The 18,299-nt window shown below is 40.4% G+C and overlaps 1 protein-coding gene across 2 annotated transcripts in view; it reads right to left on the bottom strand.

The window, feature by feature from the left end:
* Nucleotides 1-12,067, bottom strand: part of GAK (cyclin G associated kinase) — a 71,850-nt gene extending 59,783 nt beyond the window's left edge. Inside the window, exon 1 of one of the 2 annotated variants that reach the window (XM_063294878.1) lies at nucleotides 11,790-12,067. In XM_063294878.1, coding sequence (XP_063150948.1) covers nucleotides 11,790-11,931 — 142 coding nt within the window. In that variant the 5' untranslated portion in view covers nucleotides 11,932-12,067. The remainder of the gene's footprint in view (nucleotides 1-11,789) is intronic. The other variant, XM_063294877.1, reaches the window with a different exon arrangement.
* Nucleotides 12,068-18,299: the final 6,232 nt, after the last annotated feature.

Raw genomic sequence — 18,299 nt, 5'->3', positions numbered from 1 at the left:
CACAGGTATGAGTAGTTCCTTTCCAAGTTCCATGTTATTCCTCTTACACTGCTTCATCAGCAAAACAGCTGCCTGTTCCTCTAATTTCCATGAATGTGTAGCCTATTGAGTAAATTAAAAAGAATTCAAAATTTTACTGATTCTCTGCTCTTCAGCTGCATGTATGTACTTTTTGGATATTTCAGTAGGTTTTAAGGTATAGCTTAAAGGAGCTTACTCAAGGCTGGAAGCCTGGGAATTGGGAACACCCCATACTTGGGGAGGGGGACAGTGGCAGGTTAGGGAAGACTAGCCAAAATCAACTTGCCTATCTTTCTTTCTTCTTAATCTCTCTATCTCAAAGTTTACTGTTGTTTTAACAGGAACTTCAGATATTCTTTTCCTGGTTTTAGGTCTTGCATTATTTATTCATTGCTTAATGTTGTTTTACCCAACCATGTTGGGTATAAACAGCTTCAAGTAAAAGCAAAGATAGAAACAAACAGCAAAAAGCAGTACCAGGACTGCATATGTCAGATGGGTGTGTGTTGCATCTTTAATGGTGTTCTATGTTTAAAAGCCCTCCCTGCAATCAGAAAGTCATGTGTGGAATAGGCTAATATTTTCCTAACTTCCTAGCTTCCTGGCTACATTGTCTTTTTTTTAGGTTTTTTTTATCCTGCCTTTATTATTGTTATTTATTTCTTTAATTTTTATCCCGCCTTTATTTTTTTTATAAATAACTCAAGGCGGCAAACATACCTCATACTCCCTCCTCCTATTTTCCCCACAACAGCAACCCTGTGAGGTGAGTTGGGCTGAGCGCGCGCGACTGGCCCAAGGTCACCCAGCTGGCTTTCATGCCTAAGGCGGGACTAGAACTCTCAGTCTCCTAGTTTCTAGCCCAGCACCTTAAACACTAGACCAATCTGGCTGTATATATTTTGTTAACCATAATTATGGTTTGTTAACTGTGTTATGAACACAATGAATGCAGATATACCACCTCTTACACTCTTATTAATAGCAGCTATGGGGTTTGTGCATTTTCTTTCCAGCCATTTCCCATAACTTGAGACTTCCTCTGCTTTCCCTCAGGATAATGTCAGTCATTACAAAAAAGTGAATTAGCTATAGATAAGGTTTGCAAATCAGCCTCAGACCTTACAAATGATGGGTAACCATAACCTCAGTTAAGGCCAGTAGATATATAACTCAGAGAATCTCTCTCTGAATGAGATGGGCAGTGAATAGATTACACACACACCCCTACACCTATCTTAAAAGTGATAGAGAATTCTCATGGTTTGCATTACGTCTGTAGTAGGCATAATCATATGCTTTGACTTACTACCTTTCTTAAAATTATTTAAAAAGAAACCATAATTAAACATTGGGAAAACAATAATTGAGCCTCTAGTATGGATTAAGACAGATAACAGTGCAACCCTTAGGATTTATAAAGTTCTCCCAAAGTGCTAAAAACTACTGGGGTGTGTGTGTTTATCTCAGAAAACCTACAGTTATACCCATTGCTACCAGTAACTGGTAAGTAGAAATATTCATGAGTTTGAGAGAGAAAGGCAGTTAAGTTGGCTGGCATATTTTTTAAAAATAGTATCTTGGTGTTTTTTTTTAAAGGATATTTCTAAGCAAGTGTAGTAGAGCTCAGCCTACAGAGGATGTGACACTGATTGTTAAAATGTGTCAAGAGCACCAATTAATGCCGAAATGATAGGGTAGATCAGCTTTACCATGATGACTTGCAGTGCTTCAGGAACTACAGTGGAAGAACACATAAAGTAATAGCATGTAAATGTGACATAGTCTTCAATAACTATGTTATAGAAGTCGTCATAACAAGAGGTGGGAGGTAAAGAAATACAACAAATAAATAAATAAAATAAATGAGTCTGGCATTTGGAATCTGGCTGTAAGTTGGGACTATTTTGGTTTGTGTCAAGAACTGCAAACACATATGCTGTCAAGTACCTGGCTGGACACATAAAGGATTCACAAGTTTGTGTGAGTCTCCAGGGCACATATTGCTCTTTCTGCAAATGAGTTGGAAAGACCTTCAGATTCTATCTGTGGTTGAAGTCTATAATACAGTGTTTCTCAACCTTGGCAGCTTTAAGATGTGTGGACTTCAACTCACAGATCAATTCAATTCTGAGAATTGAAGTCCACACACCTTAAAGTTGCCAAGGTTGAGAAACACTGCCATAATAAATATACTGTAGCCATCTTCCAGAAAGAATACCCCAAATGCAATTGAACGGATATTATCAGCACTCCACCAAGGTAATAAAAGCAAAGAAATACTTATACTTTACTACTTTTGTTGCCATAGTATAGGCCTGAAGATGAGTTCATGTCTCTGTTTAGTAATACTCCTTCCTCCATTGGTGCTATAGGCATCTCTTCAGCCATTTCATCTCCTGGGATCAACAAGCAAAGAGAGACAACTCCCCAGCAATTACATTCAGTGCTGTTGTTACTGAATTCCAGAGGTCTCTGAGATGCGTGGCAGAACTCCTGCAATAGAACTGGAAAATCCCTAGGCCCCTTTGAAAACAGTCAGATCTATAAGGTGGGCTGGGACAGAACGTTCTGTTGAGCCCCCACCCTTGTAGAGATCACAGGTATCAGTCATTTGCATGCTGAACAGGAAGTGAGCTAACCATGACAAAGGACTGATAGTGTGGATTTGTTAATTGAATGGGACAGGCCCAAGGGATGCTGTGATTTCCTGAGCCTTCCCAGATTTCACTTCACTTCTTCAGAATTGAAGTCTCCCAGTACCATTCAACAGGTAGAATTTAACACTGGGTCTGTGACAAGGTCCGGGAATTCCGGAAGGGATACTGCTGGATACCAATAGAGGAGAATACCTGTAGCTCAGGGTTGAACTGTGGAGTCTTTGGTGTTCTCTGAGCTTGGTTGTTCGCTTGCAGACGTTTCGATGCCCGACTAGGCAACATCTGAAGTGCACTTCAGATGTTGCCTAGTCAGGCAGCAAAATGTCTGCAAGCAAACAACCAAGCTCAGAGAGCACCAAGGACTCCATACTGCTGGATGGGAGGATGGGTAATACACCAGCACAAATGTTATCAGACCAACTTCAAATACTGACATTCACAACCAGTCTTTGGAACAGAGCTCCTGCTCACAACCAAAGCCTCTCAGGATCTTTATGCCCCTGCCCCCAACTTTGAAGCCACAGCTGCCGAAGCAACTGAAACCCAGGCACATCAACTGCACAGAGCAATATCCTCACTCTCGCTCAGCCAGTTCTCAATCATGCATTCAAGGTTCACTCGTTCATTCCCAATGAGGTTGTGAAATAATATGGTCTTATTGCTTATTGGCCTGGTATTCACCAACTGCAGCCTAAGGCTGCTAGCAGTCTGGGTTCAAACTCCAGAATAGAGGCATTTGGGCTAGAAGAAGGCACTGGCACCATTTTGCTGGTCCCTGTTCTCCCGGAACAACCAGCTTAGAACTGCCCATCTTACTTTCCTCTGCCATTCAGTTATTTGTACCCTATGTTCCTCCCCTTCCATGGAATTCCTGGACCTCTCCCTACCATTATTTCTAGCCAACTTGCCAACGGGCAACCTCACTCCCCCCTACCCCAGTAATGCCAACCTTAGACGAAGCAGCCATCTGATCAATGGCCACTCCAGCTAGCCCGTTCATCTCCTTCACAGTACACATTCACCACCTCATTTAATCACTTCCACCAGCCACAAGCTATGCCCTCCTAGCCCTGGACTACTTAAAGGCCCTTTCTGGAGTGCCCTGCTATAATTTCTTCACTAGACAGTGATAAGTGCGTTAACACCATCTGATTCCAGGTGAGTCCTTGAGCATGACCAGTGTGGCCAGTGGCTACAGGCTGTCAGGGCTGTCGTCACTGCATCTTGTTGTAATTTCCTATATTAACTATACAGTTTGTAAAACAGTATTAGTTGCTGTCAAACACAATGTTTTATTAGATTGGTTAACCCAAATTCTAGCGCATGGGAGGTGTGTAATTATTGGGGAAGGGAATCACAATCAAAGAATACTGCATTTCGCCGTGAGCCCATAGTTTCCACAGAACTGGGGTGATCCATATTTTATTCTGTGTCTCTTCCATCTTAATGATATATGTTTTGTATTTTGGGGACACCATCATTGTCCCTTCTAAGTATATTGTAATATATGAGCTGCCATTCTTTCTCACTGTGGTAGTCACAAGCAATCTTTGTGTGTGTTTGTGTTTATCATAGCTTCCTAAAGAGCTGCTTTTTGAAAAGCAGTACCTTGAAACAGCAGAAATATACCTATGTTTTGGTACTTGCTTTGTTCTATTAGACAAAGGATCTGAACATGAATAACAAATGTTACTTTAGCTGTGTTACTTAAGCTTCCAAGTATCTCCATGTTCTGCAGCTTAAGCTTGTCATATACAAAATAATGAAATCTGAAGTGCTTGTAATTACCATGAGAAAGAATGCAGTGTTCTTAGAAGCAGTCCACTTGTAAATATCTTACTGATGCAATATAAAACTTCGTTTAGTTCTTAGGGAGCAAATGGTGTATATTACCTACTCACGGTATCTTAAGAGAGTGGCTTTCCTACAGTTATATTGGACCGCAATTGCCATTATCTGCAGCATGTAATCATTGGCCAAACTTACAGTCTGGCACACCTAAGCAGCACTAGACCAGGAAAGGCCACATAAAAAATTACAAGTCACTTGATCAGAAGAGAGGCTCCCGTTGAGAAAGGTGATGAGTCAGATTGGGATAGGACGTGGGAGGTTCATACCTTTTATTGTTTGGTGATTTGGATTTGATCTGCTGAAAGAGATTCGTATCAATCCTCAGCAGAGGATAGGAACTCCTCAATCTCAAATTTGTTTATTCTATAGGTACTGCTGCACATTATAGCAAATGTACAACTCTGCTGATTTTTTGCACTGATTTTGTTCCCTATATACAGAAGCTACCACAAGAAGCACTTTTGAATTCTGCTGATATCCCTCAGAAATTTTTTCCAGAGTCTCTGGTTAGTTTAGGAACAGTATCTGAAATTTTAATGCCAGTATACATTTTATGGGAAACTACTTTCTTTCCCTCCATCCCATTTTTCACTTGCATTTGGGATGGATGAAAGGAATGGGGCCTTCGGTAATCCTAAAGGTTTAATTTTTGTTATGGTAAGCTTGGGGTATGTATGTATGACTGACCACAATTTCAGAGAAGTTCAAGGCTGATACCTATTTGATGTCAGGGGACGAGCTGTTCAACTTCTCTGTATTGTGATACCTCAAGCTTGTTGTAGGCTACTTGGAATATTATATGCAGTCTAACTTCTTATGCATTGTTGTTCATTTATTACATAATTGCTTGTATAACTGTAGATCAGTGTTTCTCAACCTTGAAAACTTCAAGATATGTGGACTTCAACTCCCAGAATTCCCTAGCCAGCATGGTTGGCTGGGGAATTCTGGGAGTCGAAGTCCATGCATGTTAAAGTTCCCAAGGTTGAGAAACACTGCTGTACAGGTTTAGGTAAAATGAACCACAGATTTACTGTAATACAGCAGAGTGTTACAGTCATATGTTCATATCATATGAACACTAGAGGGGTCAAACTTCTCTGCTGCAAAGAAATGTGGCAAGGTTACCCATTTGCATGCTGTGCTTAAAAACCACATTGTTTAGTACCCAAGAGAAGCACAATGCATGGCCCTATTTCTTAAGCAGCTTATAAGCTAGCTGGTTACCAGTTTTCTGCTTCTACTGTACTTAGCACAGCAGATAATTAAGTACAGGGTTTTTTTTCCCCAAATAACAAATCTATTCCTTTTTTTTTTTACAGTGCACATTAAATATCAAGCTACAATATAGTCTTAAACTTGAGAATCAATTATAAAGCTCACTGGGGCCTTTTGAATGGGCTCATGGAAAGTCTTAAAGCTATTGTGTGGTGTGGAATGGTGGTGTTTCTGAATGCAAAATAACTTTTGGTATCATCTGGCACAAACTTGTAAAAATGGGAAGGGCACTTTCATATAGTCAATATTCCCTTTTAATGGTAAGCAGCCTTCACAATTTTGTGGTATCACATGCTCTGCATTAACAAATTTACTCTCAGAATTATGTGTGTTTGATGTTATAGTTTGACGAATACAGTAATTTCTCGGATTTAGAACAAACAGTCATTGTGGGTAGCAAGATTAAGGGATATTATTCCCTCAAAAATAATGTTGTAGCTAACATTTGGATTGTCTGACTTTTAACTGGGCCCAAGAGAGTGCTGCTGAAAGAGAGAAAGAAAACAAGGACCCAACTCTAATCAAGTTCTTCAGTTACTGTACATTATAGTACACAGAAATGCATTTCACGCCCCTAATGTGATGAATACAAGGACAATGGGTAAGGCTGTGTTTCTCTAGAATTATTTGTTTTGTTGCTTGAGTTCAAGATTTCCTTTGCTATTGCAAAATAAAAGATGTTAAGTCTAATTAGAGTTTTCAGGTAGTCCTCGCTTAACAAACATTTGTTTAGTGACGGTTCGGACTTACAACAGTGCTGGGGAAAAAACGACTTACAACTGGTCCTCACACTTACGACTGTCACAGTGTCCCCACGGTCACGTGATCACAATTTGGACATTTGGCAACTGGTTCACATTTATGACCATCGCAGTGTCACATGGTCATGTAATCGCCATTTTTGACCTTCCCAGCCAGATTCTGGCAACCAAAATCAATGGGGAACCATGTGATTCGCTTAATGACCATGGTCATTTGCTTAACAACCGCCACAAAAAATGTCATAAAATTGGGTTGGATTTGTTTAATGACTGCTTCACTTAGCACCAAAATTCCAGTCCCAGTTGTGACCGTTAAGCGAGGACTACATACATACTACAGTTTTCATTTATTTCCTGCCTCAAAATAGAAATTATGCCCCCAGTTTTCAGCAACTCCTGCCTTGGGCCTCAGGTTGCTCACCTGTCCTGTATGGCTTCATCTGCTATGTCTCAGTGACTGCTTCAAATAGCAGATCTAGTCCATTCACATAAATCTACAGCAGAGGCAAAGCTTTTTCCCAGATTTTATGCTGTCTTCTTTAATCAGGGCATGGAAGCAGCACCAGAGGTTTTTCTACTAAAAAACTATTTGTTTATTTCATATGGCTGCTTGCTGGTTTATTGCCAAGCATGAATATCCTGCGTTCCTAGGGAATTAAGGATCTAATTCTTTAAATGTTTTTATATACTTTTTTTCCTATGATCTTCTTAAATACCAACTGAACTGGCAGCTTGCTTTAACAAACAGGCCTTTGGGGGTGGGTGTAGGAGGATAAATTCAGACATTGCAACTGAATATGTGAATTCTCTTTAGAAAAGATGGGACAGTTGATCAGGTAGCTTACAAGCAGATGGCTGCCTGCTCTTGACCATTTAGTTATCATTTGTGAATTGCTACTTGGGACAGATGTGTATGCATGCCTCAAAGTGAGCTCATAGAGCGGATTATTTCTGATTGTATACTGAGAATTCTGTCTTGCAATCTTTTATATTAGAAACAAGACAGTTTAGTGTAGTGACAATTTGGTCTAGTGCCAGTTTGGTGTAGTGGTGAAGGCACCAGGCTAGCAACCAGGAGACTGTGAATTCTAGTCCCACCTTAGGCCTGAAAGCCGGCTGGGTGACCTTGGGCCGATCACTCCCTCTCAGCCCAACTCACCTCACAAGGTTGTTGTTGTGGGGGAAATAGGAGGAGGAAGGAGCATTAGGTATGTTCGCTGCTTTGAGTTATTTATATAAAAAAAAATAAAGGCGGGATAAAAATTAAAAATAATAAATAAATAAATAAATAAGTCTTCACACAACATGCTGAGCCAAAACAAATTCATTATAGTTTAACATGATGGCCTGGTTCACATCATACAATGCTACATAAAGTAATTCATCTGAGCTTCACTTAGCCATTTCTGACTTGTTGACCAACATTTATGTTTTAATGTATTTTGTGAATAGTGCCTCAAATTTCCAAGTCAAGCAAAACCCAATGATCATGATTGTCCACAAGTTATAGGGAAAAAAATGATACAATTTTGGAGTTCCTCCATGTATTTTAAAAAGTATATTAAATCTGCAGACCTCTAGCTTCCAAGTATAATCCAATTCATAATACCAAAAAACTCAAATTCAGGAGTAAATTTTGCATATGCTACAGAAGTCAAAGGCAGGATTCTTTTAAAAGTGAAAACATTTTTGTATAATCTGCGGCTTATGTTCCTGTACATCTAAAAAAGTATTTTTCAAGTGGCTTGATGATACCATAAGGTACTAGTGATTAGAATGAGACTATAGCAGGTTACATAGTTCCACCACATCTTATTTCTGTTTTCCGTCTTCAACGTTCATCATCTCACATTTATGTTGAATTCTTATGCGTAACAACTCATGACTCACTATTATTTAATCAACCCAAATGTTGAAATATAGCCAACATAGATAAATGAACGTTATAGTGCCATACGGTAGCACATGTAGGGACAATCCCATTTCAAAATACCCACACAACTGTCTGATTGAGTTCACACATCATGCTAATGTGGTTTAATTTTGATTTAGTATCTTGTGCATCCATATGCACTGTGGTTTGTAAACCATGACTGAGGCTTAATGTACTATGTAGCCCCACCCAATTGCTATTCATTCATTAAACATTAAAAATGGTTAGAAGACCTGAAAGGCTAGGTTAGGGTCAGATCATCATGGAGAAGATCTATCTATGTGGTTGCTAAGAGTTGGCACCAACTTGATAGCACATAATCAATCAACATGATTAAGCAAATCACTATTCAATATGATGTATAAACTAGTCTCAAATAAAAGTTTCCTCATTGTTTTAAATGCATACATCAGAGGAGGATTAATCTAAGTCTTTCCCATGTCCTGAAATATTAGATACAGGAAACTCCTACCTGGGAGGGCATTTAAACAGTAAATTAGAACACTGCTGAAAATATTCCACTCTACCAATACTTCTTAAAAAGAATCTTCTATTAAGGAATAAAGATTTGAGCACATTAATACAGACTCTTTTGTACTGCATTGAGAATTGCCCACATATATGCAGCCACGTCTGCTATATGTTCTATGGCTCAAATTCATCTCATTTTGAAATTTTATCATTCAAGACATGAAAATGTGCTGGTTGGGATCACATATCATACTCATATTTGGTTTACTTAACCACAGTTGATTGAATAAACCATATTCATCTGAAACTGCCCAACATACAAAACCATAAACCATGTTTTACAAATCACAGTAACTAGGTATACACAGCTTGCTAAGCAAAAACCATATAAATCACCTTATGACTTACACTAGTTGATGCTGAACCCATTCTTTGTTATAAACAAAGCTATCAGCCAACATTTTGCCATATTTCAGATAAAATCTAGAAGGATGCATTTCAGTTCTAGGAATTGGATGTTGAAACAAGATTGTCATTTGCTCTGCATTATTCCTGGAGTGGGCAGACCATGCAGGTGCAAAAGCAGCCCAGCTTACTACACCTCAGCCCTCCCAACCTCTCTAGTGGCTACATATTTTCTCATGCCCTACAAAGTGTATACAGTGAAAATTAAAAGTAGAAGATTTTAGTTGTAAAAGCATGGTAGTTGAAAAAAATAATAATTCAGGAGAAAAGAATGCTCAGAAGATCAAGACCCCACCAAAAGAAATCCTCTGTGCAAGAACAGAAATTTGACACCTTTCAACTTTATTCTCTTTCACTTCAGCCTAGGGCAGGAAATGCATCTATTATCAACAGTGGACTTTCACAGTTTATCCTTAAGACTATCAATTAAGCCCTGCAGCACATTTAATAAATACTCTCCACATATATTCAAACAACATCTGGATACATATCCCCCACTACATAAAATCTGAGACTTGCTAAACAGGTTGAATAATTGGACTGGGGCAACTTTTCTGGAGTGGAAAAGTGTATCTGATGAGGAATGGAGGGAAGAAATCAGAACTCTTTATACATATGAGTCACCAAGGTTCCTTCCCTTTCAATATCTTTTAATAGTTAACTTCACCAAACTCCATTAACTTTCTGCTTAAGGATTCTGGTCACATGAGACAGTACACTTTCACAGAAATATCTTCACAAATCTAGTAAATCTATCCTCATATGAACAATACTACTAATAGTGCAGGTTAAGCCTTTGAATCTTATAGACCAAATAACATTTCAGCCTTTGATGGCAGTTTTTGAGAAGTTAGTATAACATTAACAGCATAAGAGAATCATGAGACTACTTTCCCCAAAAGATGGGGGAGGGAGAAGGAAAGAGATTTTTTTTTTTCATACTAGAAAGTGAGAGCACTTCCCAAGAATACAACATTAGGTACAAATCAATATCCCTTAAACGCAAATATTACATTTGTAAGAAATATACAGCACACAGACTAGCCAAATATAAAGAAAGAGATGAAGACAGAGGAATTAAAAACTGTGTCACAAAATCTCCACTAAGGCAATTCATAGTTACTCCCAACAAATCTAGAAACAATAGGGTAGTGCTATGTGGTAACATGGATTCAACTATGGACAAAAACAGTGATACAGATGTGACATTCACTCCTATCAAAGTTTGGGGAAATACATAACTGATCATTTGTCAATGTCATTCATGTATCTTCTGCAACACACACACAAGTATGTGTTTGGAAACCACAACATGTGCACTTCCAGTTACACGTACATACCAAACCTATTTTGTCAGGAATATACACTGGAGATGGTTCTGCATCCAAATGCCCTGTTAAATAGCCATACAGATGTGAATATATCTGGAAACTCTTGCATGCTAGGACTTCTAACATCTTGTTGTAAATGCTCCATCCACTAGTCTAGGAATGACCCTCCTTTCCAGGTAGTTAGTTCATTCTTCCTCTACTTATTTCCTAGGAAGAAATGAGGAAATCTGTTCTCTAGAGAACTAGAAACTTCACTGTGAATATGTCCAAGCAGCACTGTGAGACAGTAAAATTTCATTTGCTAAATTTTAGACATTAAACTGATCTTAAAAGGATAGGGTCAAATAGCATAAAACCCTTAAGATAGCTATGGAAAGCAGTAACATCTTACTGACAATGGAACAAACAGGTGAAAAATCCTAAATGAAAGAAGGCCATTCATATCTGCCAAACCACAATACTGTAACACCAAATCAGTATTTGATATAGACTATCATCTTTTATTTAGCCCTGCTCCTTCCCTTTAACACCAGCTTGTTAAGGAAAATTTAACACATTCATAATATATCTCTGCCAGGAAGACTGCATCCCATAAATGCCACACTTGTCATAAGCTGCTGCTGCTGCTGTGCCCATAAGACTCTTCTTCCCAATGTCTCTTGACAAATCTAAGAATCCCACCCCCCATCAAGACCATTTGCTTTTCCATTCCTGTACAGTGAGGAGGGGTTTTTTGGTATAATAAAGTTATTCATTAAAAAGTAAACATGGAAAAAGGGGTAAAAAATACTGATTTTTAAAAAATATTAATTAATTAGCATCTTAGCTCATGGGGATGCCTTACGGTGTGTCTGCTGAAACTGAAATGGAAAAGACAGGAGGAAAGACGGAGAAGGAAAAGGCTGGAGAGGGAAAGAGGAAGAGGGTAAAAGCCGCCTGGGCCACCGGTTCGCGCCATTCCCCCGATCCGGGCACTCGAAGCGCTTCCCAGACCTCCGCCCCGCTCCTGCCCACACACCTTCGGCGATGACCTTCTTGATCCGCAGCTTCATCTCGCCCATCTCCACCACCTGCCCCACGAAATCGTTTTGGTCCCGGCTGGCGGCCCCCAAGGAGCCGGGCCCGGCCAAGAACTCCAGCGCCGACTGCAACAGCGACATGGCGGCCCCGCCAGGCACAGCCGGGACTGGGGTCGAGCGCCGGCCGCGGGGGAGAGCGCCGGCCAAGCCCGGCCGGTTCCGCCTGCCGCCCGCCGCCGCCAATTACACCCCTACTCAGCCGCCGTACTCGCCTGCTCCTCCAGCCCGCACCGAAACCACTTCCGCCAACGTCGTTCGTCAGAGGAGGAAGCCGAGGCCCTGCCCACTTTCCCCTGTCGCCCCGCCCCCGCCGCAGAACCCTCCTCCGCCCCCCTTTCGCAAAGAGGTGGGTGAAGGAGGGAATCGCCGCTTGGGCTGTGCGTCGGGCGCTTCATCGACAGCTGCCCTGGAGCGCGATTCGGTTTCAGTCGAAAGCAACGTCGCTCTTGGCCTTTGGCCCTTCCGCTGCTCTTTGTTCTTTGGTTTGGGTTACGTAGCACAGGCGTTGCATTTGAACTCGGAAACAAGGAATTCAACGTTACTTTATACATACATGTATTAGGCATTTGCATGTGTGTATATGTGTGTGTACATATACATATGCATATATATGCAATCATTCCAAAAGTGATTAGGTTATTATATTATTTCTCTGCCCCCCTTCCAGTCTGAGAAAGCTTAATAGTCCAGTATAAGCTTGTCTTGCGCCAATGCCGCTCCTTGGCAGGACCATTTGTAGGGCAGTAATATCGATTTAACCTTGGGAGTTATAAAAAAACACGTTCTTTGCCTCCGTTTTCCTCTCTTCCCAATATTTAATGTTCACTGAGTCTTTCCGATTTAACGGCCGTATGAATCCCATAATATATAAAAGTAATGTATACTGTATTCACTTTTTCCATGTTCATGATGATTTAATTTTAAAAAATTAAAAAAGGACACTTGATCTTTGTACACCAGGTTGGGAGGGAAAAAAAAGACCACACTGTGAAACACATTCTGTCTTACCTCCCAGTGAAGTGCAGGAGGATAATATAATTGTCAAAGTGGGATAAAGACATGGGATTTTTCGTTGTCTCCTCTAAGAAGCGATTATTTTCTTACAAAGGGTGTTGAAAAACAGCAGCCAAAAACGAAACCACGGGAAGCGCCTCCTCCTCCAGGACAGACACGACCTGTCTGCTATCGGGCCACGCCCACTACTCTCTGACCCGCCCCGTTCAATATTCCGAGCCTCGCCCTCCTCCTCCTCCTCCTCCCCCCACCCTGCCGGGCCGCCCTGCCCTCTTTCCGGCTTGCTGCTCCGGTTCTTATCTCTCGTGCCTGCTGGACAGAACGTTCGCCGCGCCCGCGTCGGCTTCCGCGAAGTTGCTTAGACCCTTGTGACCTCATTCTGATGACTTTCGGCACTCGGAGAACTGAGAAAATTCAGGCCTCTCTGCGTGGGTTCTGCGAAAGGAGGGAGGCTCACCGCGCGACATATGCCATACATAGGATGCAGTGCTAAGACTAGAATAAACTTTTATCTGTTTCCCCTTTCCTGTCTGTTAACTGGGTTCACCCAACATGCTAGAGTAAAATAAGGTTTGGCTAGGAGGTGGCTTAATGTGTCTTTCAAGCACAGTCATGCTTTTACTGTTAGTACAGGATCAAGATTTAAAGCTTCTTGGTAGCTGGTGCTGGTACTGAAATTTTAAGTGCAAAAGGGGGACAGATTTTACTCAGGATATTCAGACCAGGGAGGAGGGTAGATTGATGTTAGCGAGAGAATTACTCAAGGCTTGGCTTGTGCAGCAGCAATTTTTCCAGGGAAGAGCAAGAGAATGAAGGCTGCATCTTCCAGCTAATTTTAGCTCTGAAGTCCCATAGTTCTATTCCCATCTTCTTCCATCCTATACAGGTAGTCCCCGCTTACCTACGGTTATTGGGATCAGGAACTCCATCACTAGGCAACACGATCATAAAGTGCAATGGCAGTTCCTGCAATCCCAGTTACTGTTGTTAGGTAAATCCCACATAGTTGCAATGTACTGTGGTCAGGGATTGAATTTGGGAGAGAGACTAACTTTGCAAAGTGGCTTTTTCACCCCTCCCGAGAGCATGAATCACACATACTTCCAGCAAAGCGAAAAGCATTTATTAAATGGGTCAAGCCTTTTTATAGGGCACAGAAGCAAATGATACGTACATTCGGTATATGTGATACTTCAGAAAGCAACTAATCAAACAACAAAAGACATTGATTACATATGAGAATTAAATAGAGAACATTGATTACAAATAACATTCCACAAGTGCCAAATCTATGGGTTACGCCACTCCCTTTCCCAGGCGGGTTTGTATCCATCTTAAAACTTGCAAGTGTATTCCAGGACATTCAGAACGTGCTCTCTATTGTTTAGTTGCTGAAAAGGCTAGTTTTTGCACAAAGAAGGAAGAAACGGTTTTGGGTAAGGAGAAAACATGGTTTCCTGAACTTCCAAGAAGGCCGCTAACATCACCTTTATTAAAATGCTAATAATGAGGCCTAAAATTCCAGTTAGGAATTCCTTTAGAACTACTTCCAGTAGGAGAGAGAAGGAATTTTGTTTGAGACTTAGAGCAATCACAGAGGTTTCTGGTGAAGATATTAGAGAAAAGATTATTAAAGTCTTGGCAAATGTTTTGGATTGGGAAGAGGAGGAGACAGACAGAAATTGATAAAGAATATAGAATAAATTCAAGATTTGTGAGAATAAGAAATGTTCCAAGGGATGTTTTGGTGCACTTTGTCAGGAAGAAGAGAAGGGATCAAGTTTTGCAGCAGCATTTTAATACAAGACTGAAGATTGATAATAGAGATTTATTTGTCCTTAAAGAAATTCCTATCAGAATTTTACATAAGAGAAAAGAGTTTTTTTTTTTTTACTGAGAGATTAAAGCAGAAAAAAGATCCCATTTCAATGGGACAAATTGGAAGGTGTGATTTTTACTTTTCAACAGCAGACGTTTCGATTGAATTCTGTCGAGAAGGCAGAGGGAATTTCTAGAAAACCTCAAAGAAGAATTGGAGGAGATTCAAATGGAGGTGTCAGAGGAGACAACACAAAACTCGAACAGGTGCAGCAGGAAATGGAAAAGGATGATGCCAAACTAGGCGCTACAGGTATCGGTTTTTCTAAAGTTTTGGCTTGATCGTGGAGTACAAATGTTTAACATGGAATATAAATGGAGCAAATGCTCCTCAAAAGAGGAGAAAAAATCATTATTTAAAAAAAGAAGATGTAATTGTTGGCAGAGTGCTGGAAAGCATTTGGCCCAGGAGAGATCAGAAAAGTCACACACCAGGCATTTCTATAAAAATAAACTTATTTACAGAAAGCACAAAAACATATTTACAGGCTTTGTGCATTCGCACACGCTCAGAGAGGAGGGAGCTCTCTCAGAGAGCTGCTTACTGGCTGCAAGGCTAAACGAAAAACTAAGTAATAAGCAAGCTGCCCTCACCTCAGGCAATGTAACTATTAACACCTAAACTGAGGACAATTAAATTCAACCTCTTCACCCGGCCAAATGGTTAGTTACCATAGTAACCTTAATCTCTGTAGCAGAAAACAATATACCAACACTCCCTTTTTATGCTACGGAATGAGATGCAGACCAATTTGCTTGGTTAACTCTTTGTGTCTTGATAGAGCAAGAGGTTTGGTGAAAATATCAGCCATCATGTATTTTGATTCACAATATTTCAACATTATTTCTCCTTTAGCTATCATATCTTTGATATATTGATATCTAATATCGGTATGTTTTGTCCTATTCCTGCAGGCTTCAGATTTTGCCATAGCAATGCAAGCTTGATTATCCTCATAAACAGTTATAGGCTGGTTCACTTCCATGCCTATGTCTTTTAACAAATGTTTAAACCATATAACCTCATTACAGGTTTGTGTTAGAGAATAAAACTCTGCTTCTGCAGTGGAAAGAGCAACAAGTGTTTGCTTTCTAGAATGCAAGACCCAGCAAATTGAATCAAAATCCCAGAAGTGGATTTCCTGTCACTGACATGTGCTCCCCAATCAGAATCGGCAAAAGCCTGCAATTTCTCTGTTCCACAGGCATTCCACAGGCTTCAGGCAATAATTCTTTGTTCCTTGCAAATACCTCATTAACCTCTTCAATGCTGCTTTTCCAGTAGATGTAGACTTCTCTACCGGTCTACTTAAAATGGACACAGAATTTGAGATATCTGGGCGAGAGTGATTTGCAATGTACAGTAAACTTCCAATTGCAGATCTATATTTCTCTGCCTCAGTTAATTGAGTTTCTCCTATATCTTTCTGAAAATCTGTTATCATCGGAGTAGAGACTGGTTTACAGTCTTGCATATTAAAATCCTCTAGGAGCTTTTGAATTTTACTACATTGGCTTAACAGAAAGCTACCATCCTGCTCCCTGTGTATTTTCAAGCCTAGGTAATTTGTTACTGTTCCAAGGCTTTTTACTGTGAAATGGCTTTTCATGCAGGCTTCAAAATCAAGCCTTTGTTTTTCTGTTGATGTGAACAGCAGCAAATCATCAACATAAATGCACAGATACATACAGCCTTGTTTGTCTTTCTTCATATATACACATGGATCTGCTTTTCCTTTTTCAAAACCAAAATTCTGCAGTTTTTCATCTAATTTTTGGTTCCAGGATCTAGCAGCTTGTTTTAACCCATAGATTGACTTCTGCAGTTCACAGACCAGATTCTCCCCATTTTCATAGCCAGGGGGTTGCTGCATGTATAATTTGTGATCTAAATCACCATAGAGAAATGCAGTTTGAATGTCATAGTGGTGAACTGACAGTCCTTTCAGTGCAGCAACTTTTAACAGTAATCTAATTGATTCACCTTTAGTAACTGGCGCAAAAGTCTTGTCAAAGTCTAAACTTTTCCTTTAAGTGAACCCTTTTGCAACTAACCTTGCTTTATATTTTTGGATTTTGCCATCAGCATCCCTTTTCAGTTTGAAAACCCACCTACAACCTAGACAGCATTCATTGGGAGGTAGATTTACCAGTTTCCATGTTTTATTTTCTTTCAAGGATGCTAACTCCTGTTGCATGGCAGAATGCCAATTTTGAGCAATCTCACGTGGTAAAGCATTCACTTGTTCTAAAGACTCAGGTTCTGTGAATATGTGAAAAGCCTTTACTGTTTCAGCCTGAAAACATGATGAAGGAATGCCCTTATTACTTCTCTGAGATCTGCGAGGTAATACAGGGCTTAAATTTTGACTCCTGTCACTTTCCTGAGAAGCATCTGTCTCATCAGACAGAACTTCAGTTTGCTTTTCTGGTTTAATGTCCTCATCAGGCAAAAGATCACTATCAGCAAGTCCTTGCTGTTCTCTTGTGGTAGTCAGATCAACTGGAGAGCTAGAATTTAATCTCCCCCAGTTTTGTTCAGCAAAAGAAGTGCTTTTGCTAATTATTAATTTCTCTCCCATTATGAACCTGTAGCTCCTCTGGCTTTGTTCATAGCCAACAAAGATGGCTTTCTTTGTTCTGGGGCCTCCTTTCCTTCTCTGCTGTTTTGGAATATGAACCCATGCAGTGCTACCAAACACTCTAGGATGGTTTACCTTTGGTTTCACACCATAAAACAAATGGAATGGAGTGTCCTGAATCACAGAGTTATACAATCTGTTTTGTACATAACAGGCAGTAGATATTGATTCTGCCCAATACTTAAAAGATAAATGTGAATCTTTAAGCATGCATTCCATTGCATTTTGCAAGGTTCTGCCCTTTCTTTCAGCAACACCATTTTGCTGAGGGGTGGAAGGGTTAGAAAGAATTTGTTCTATCCCCTTTTCTGCTAGGAACCTTTTGAATTTGTGAGAAAGGTACTCTCCTCCTCTATCACATTGGAGTGCAGATATAGGCCTAGGGAATTTTCCATTTGCCCATGTCACAAAAACTTTAAATTTCTCAAATGCCTCATCTTTATGTTTTAAGATGTAGATAAATGTGTATCTTGAGAAATCATCAATGATGGTCATTGCATACCTTGCTTGTCCAAGCCTTGGAGCAAAAGGACCAATAATGTCAGAATGTACAATTTCCAAACGTCTAGTTGTGCCTCTCTTCAGCAAAGGATCGTTACCTTGTCGTGGTGCTGGAGCTTGAGCACCTCAATGATGCCATGAGCTAAACCGTGAAGGACCACCCAAGACGGGAAGGTCAGGACAGAGAGGTCAGACTAAATGTGATCCCTGGGGAAGGTAATGGCAACCCACCCCAGTATTCTTGCCGTGAAAACTAAATGGATCAGTACAACCAGAGATATGTCAGTATACCATCGGAAGATGAGACCCCCAGGTCGGAAGATGGTCAAAATGCTACTGGGGAGGAACAGAGGATGAGTTCAACTAGCCCCAGACGTGATGACGCAGCTAGCTCAAAGCCGAAAGGACGGCTAG

Source organism: Candoia aspera, chromosome 2 (assembly GCF_035149785.1).
Source record: "Candoia aspera isolate rCanAsp1 chromosome 2, rCanAsp1.hap2, whole genome shotgun sequence".
Classification (NCBI taxonomy): Eukaryota; Metazoa; Chordata; class Lepidosauria; order Squamata; family Boidae; genus Candoia; species Candoia aspera.
The sequence above is the reverse complement of the archived record's forward strand: the minus strand, read 5'-3'. Positions and strand labels throughout refer to the sequence as shown.